Genomic DNA, 3,695 nt, shown 5'->3' with positions numbered 1-3,695 from the left:
GCGGACACGATTCCCTCCTGAGCCCAACGGGATCCTGCACATCGGCCACGCCAAGGCCATCAACTTCAACTTTGGCTATGCCAAGGTAAGAAGCACCAAGCCCCAATGGCAGCTCCCCTCAGCCCCTGCCTCCGCCCACGGCTTAGCCCATGGCCTGGCCCTGTGGTCTCTCAGGGAGCAGCTGCTCACTGTCCCCCTATCCCCAGGCCAATGGTGGCGTGTGCTTCCTGCGCTATGACGACACCAACCCCGAGAAGGAGGAGGAGAAGTACTTCACAGCCATCCGGGAGATGGTGGAGTGGCTAGGTATGGCTTGTGCTGGGGAGGGCAGGAGGAGGCCAGGTGCTGCTGGGGGCACCCCTGCATGCAGGTCCTGCTGCCAGGCCTGGGGGTTGCCTCCAACCCGCCCTGTTTCCCCTGTCCCCGCAGGCTACCAGCCCTACGCAGTGACCCATGCGTCAGATTACTTTGACCAGCTCTACACCTGGGCCCTGGAGCTCATCCGCAGGTGAGCTTGCCAGAGCGGTATGGATGCACCAGGGTGATGCGGATGTCCTGCGTCATACCTGGGGCTCCCCGTTGCCCAAGGGATGGGCTGCTCACATCTGGTGACGGCGTTTCCCCTCTCTAGGGGCCAGGCGTACGTCTGCCATCAGAAGGTCGATGAGATCAAGGGCCACAACCCACCGCCCTCGCCGTGGCGGGACCGGCCAGTGGAGGAGTCGCTTCTGCTCTTCGAGGTACTCCTGGCTGGTGGCAGGTGCTGCGTGCCTGTGGGGTCCGGGTCCGTGGCACAGCTGACAGCTTCCCCGCACTCCACAGGACATGCGAAAGGGCAAGTTTGGGGAGGGGGAGGCCACGCTGCGGATGAAGCTGGTGATGGAGGATGGGAAGATGGACCCTGTCGCCTACCGTGTCAAGTTCACTCCACACCACCGCACCGGGGACAAGTGGTAGGGATGGCCTGTGACATCCTGGCATGTGTGGCGGGGGTGGGCCTGCATCCCCTGGGAGTGGGGAGGTCTCGGGAGGGGAGCAGCACTGTGACTGTGTCTGCCTTGCAGGTGCATCTACCCCACGTATGACTACACACACTGCCTCTGCGACTCCATCGAGCACATCACGCACTCCCTCTGCACCAAAGAATTCCAGGCCAGGTGAGCACTGGGCATGGCACAGCCCAGGGCTGAGCCGTACCTGGCGGGGCAGCTCTGTGGGGGAGCAGCTGGCCACGTCTCGGTGGCTGCCAAAGTGCTGGGGGACAGTGTGTCCGTGGGACAGTGTGTCCGTGGGACGCTGGGCTGGTGTGAGGCTGAGCCGGGCTGTGCCTGTGCCTCCCTTGCAGACGCTCCTCCTACTTCTGGTTGTGCAACGCACTGGATGTCTACTGCCCGGTGCAGTGGGAGTATGGGCGCCTGAACCTGCTCTACACTGTCGTCTCCAAGAGGAAGATCATCCGGCTGGTGGAGACGGGTGCTGTGAGGTAGGAGTGAGGCCAGCAGCCAGGGTGGGTCCTGCCTGAGGCATGCCTGGCTGTCACACCGGTGTTTTCTCAGGGACTGGGATGACCCACGGCTCTTCACGCTGACAGCCCTGCGCCGGCGAGGCTTCCCCCCCGAGGCCATCAACAACTTCTGTGCCCGGGTAGGTGCCGGGGACAGGATGGGATGGGGCAGGTGGATTCATCCCCCACCCAGCGTGGTGACAGCAGGCTGTCCCACAGGTTGGTGTGACGGTGGCCCAGGCGACGATGGAGCCGCATCTGCTGGAGGCGTGTGCACGGGAGGTGCTAAACGAGCAGGCCCCCCGTGCCATGGCTGTCCTGGAGCCCCTCAAGGTCACCATTACCAACTTCCCTGCCCCGAAGGTGAGACTGCCGCGGGCTGGGGTGGGAGCGGGGTTCCCCAAGGTCAGCATTCACCCCCTCCTTCTCCCCAGGCAATCGAGGTCCTTGTGCCCAACTTTCCAGCTGATGAGAGCCGGGGTTTTCACAAAGTGCCCTTCCAGTCCACCGTCTACATTGAGGAGACGGACTTCAGGGAGGTGAGCTGGACACATCGGGCCATACTGCTCTGCCTCCCAGGAGCTGTGGCTCGGGCTGCGGGACCCTGACAGTGCTGGGAGCGGCGCTGGCACTGCACGGGGCACAGGCGGGGGTCAGGCACCCAACTGCAACTCTCAAACGTGCCAGCAGCTCTGATGGGCACCAGGGAAATGCCGGCTGCCCTCAGCCTAGCTGGGACATGTTCAACCCATGGTGCCCACACATGGCCTGTGTGCTGGGGAACATCCTGCAGAAACGTGGGAGTTCAGACAGCCCTGGGTGCGCTGATCCCTGGGATGGCGCAAGTGGGTGGGGGGACGCATTTGCGGGGACCTGCTGCTCATGCTGGAACCCCTCGTGCAGCCGTGAACTCTCTTGCAGGAGGTGGACAAGGGCTACAAGCGCCTGGCCCCCGGGCAGCCAGTGGGGCTGCGCCACGCTGGCTATGTCATCGCCGTCCAGAATGTCATCAAGGTGTGTGGCTCTGAGCACTGGTGCAATAAGGTTGGGCTGTGGGATGTCAGGACGTGGCTGTGTGCCACCAGGGAAGGGCAGCGGTGGTCATCTCGGGCCAAGTGCTGTGGGCACAGCGTGGGTGGCCGTTGAGTGTGTGGCAGCTCCCTGCCAGCCCTGTGCGTGGCGGGCAGCAGGGTTGCCCCGAGCTGGGGGGCCAGTGGTTTGACCCCGGGGCTGCCCTGCGGGATGGGGCTGCTGCCTTTCAGCTGCCTGACAGCTGGTCTCATCTCCTCTTGCCCAGGACGCCAGCGGGCACGTGATCGAGCTGGAGGTGACCTGTACCAAGTCAGATGTGGCGGAGAAGCCCAAAGCTTTCATCCACTGGGTGTCGGAGCCGCTGGTGTGTGAAGTGCGGCTCTACGAGCGGCTGTGAGTAGCCCGGAGGCACGGGCGCAAGCTCAGCCACACTGGAGCAGCAGTATGACCATCCACCAGCAGCCTCTGCTGGGGTCTGCCCGGCTCCTTGGTGGGGCAGATGCTGCTGGGGGGGCCTGTGAGCTGCTGCCCCGGGGCACCATGTCCCCTCGCCCCATGGCTTTGGAATGAGACTCTGTCTCATGGCAGGTTTTTGCACAAAAATCCTGAGGACCCCTCGGAGGTGCCCGGCGGGTTTCTGAGCGACCTCAATCCTGTGAGTAGCAGCAGGAGATGGGGTTACGGGCCTGGGTAGACCTGGGGACCTCCTGCACCCGGGCTGGAGATGATCACTTCCATGTGACATCTACCCTTCCCTGGGCAGGGTCCTGCCGTGTCCCGTGGGGAGAGGGGCTAGGGGGAGCAGGGCTGTAGAAGTGGCAGAGGGGCTGGGCGTGTAGTCCACAACGCCCTGGTCGACACCTCCGTCCTCTCCGCTCGGCCCTTCGACAAGTTCCAGTTTGAGCGACTGGGCTACTTCTCCGTGGACCCCGACAGCGCGGAGGGGAAGGTGAGCCCAGGGGAGGGGGGGCGTGGGGCTCCCCCTTGCCGCTGTGGGTCTGTGGGGCTCAGCACTGACCCTCTGCCTCTCCCCAGATGGTGTTTAATCGGACGGTGACGCTGAAGGAGGACCCCGGCAAGGCCTGAGTGAGGGATCCACCGCTGCCTCCCCGCTGTGGTGCTGCTTCCCCGGGGGGCCCCGCGCTCCCCCAGCGCCGAC

General features: G+C 64.4%; 1 protein-coding gene across 1 annotated transcript in view; it reads left to right on the top strand.

Moving 5' to 3' along the window:
* The window catches only part of QARS (glutaminyl-tRNA synthetase), a 5,337-nt gene extending 1,715 nt beyond the window's left edge, over positions 1-3,622 (top strand). Inside the window, exons 7-21 of the mRNA XM_009892546.1 lie at positions 9-85; positions 207-306; positions 430-508; positions 632-740; positions 823-953; positions 1,065-1,157; positions 1,346-1,483; positions 1,557-1,644; positions 1,724-1,867; positions 1,939-2,043; positions 2,426-2,518; positions 2,802-2,929; positions 3,125-3,213; positions 3,376-3,485; positions 3,572-3,622. Coding sequence (XP_009890848.1) covers positions 9-85; positions 207-306; positions 430-508; positions 632-740; positions 823-953; positions 1,065-1,157; positions 1,346-1,483; positions 1,557-1,644; positions 1,724-1,867; positions 1,939-2,043; positions 2,426-2,518; positions 2,802-2,929; positions 3,125-3,213; positions 3,376-3,485; positions 3,572-3,622 — 1,535 coding nt within the window. The remainder of the gene's footprint in view (positions 1-8; positions 86-206; positions 307-429; positions 509-631; positions 741-822; positions 954-1,064; positions 1,158-1,345; positions 1,484-1,556; positions 1,645-1,723; positions 1,868-1,938; positions 2,044-2,425; positions 2,519-2,801; positions 2,930-3,124; positions 3,214-3,375; positions 3,486-3,571) is intronic.
* The last annotated feature ends 73 nt before the right edge of the window (positions 3,623-3,695 follow it).

The sequence above is a fragment of the Charadrius vociferus genome, unplaced genomic scaffold (assembly GCF_000708025.1).
Source record: "Charadrius vociferus isolate BGI_N301 unplaced genomic scaffold, ASM70802v2 scaffold119, whole genome shotgun sequence".
Taxonomy (NCBI): domain Eukaryota; kingdom Metazoa; phylum Chordata; class Aves; order Charadriiformes; family Charadriidae; genus Charadrius; species Charadrius vociferus.
The sequence above is the reverse complement of the archived record's forward strand: the minus strand, read 5'-3'. Positions and strand labels throughout refer to the sequence as shown.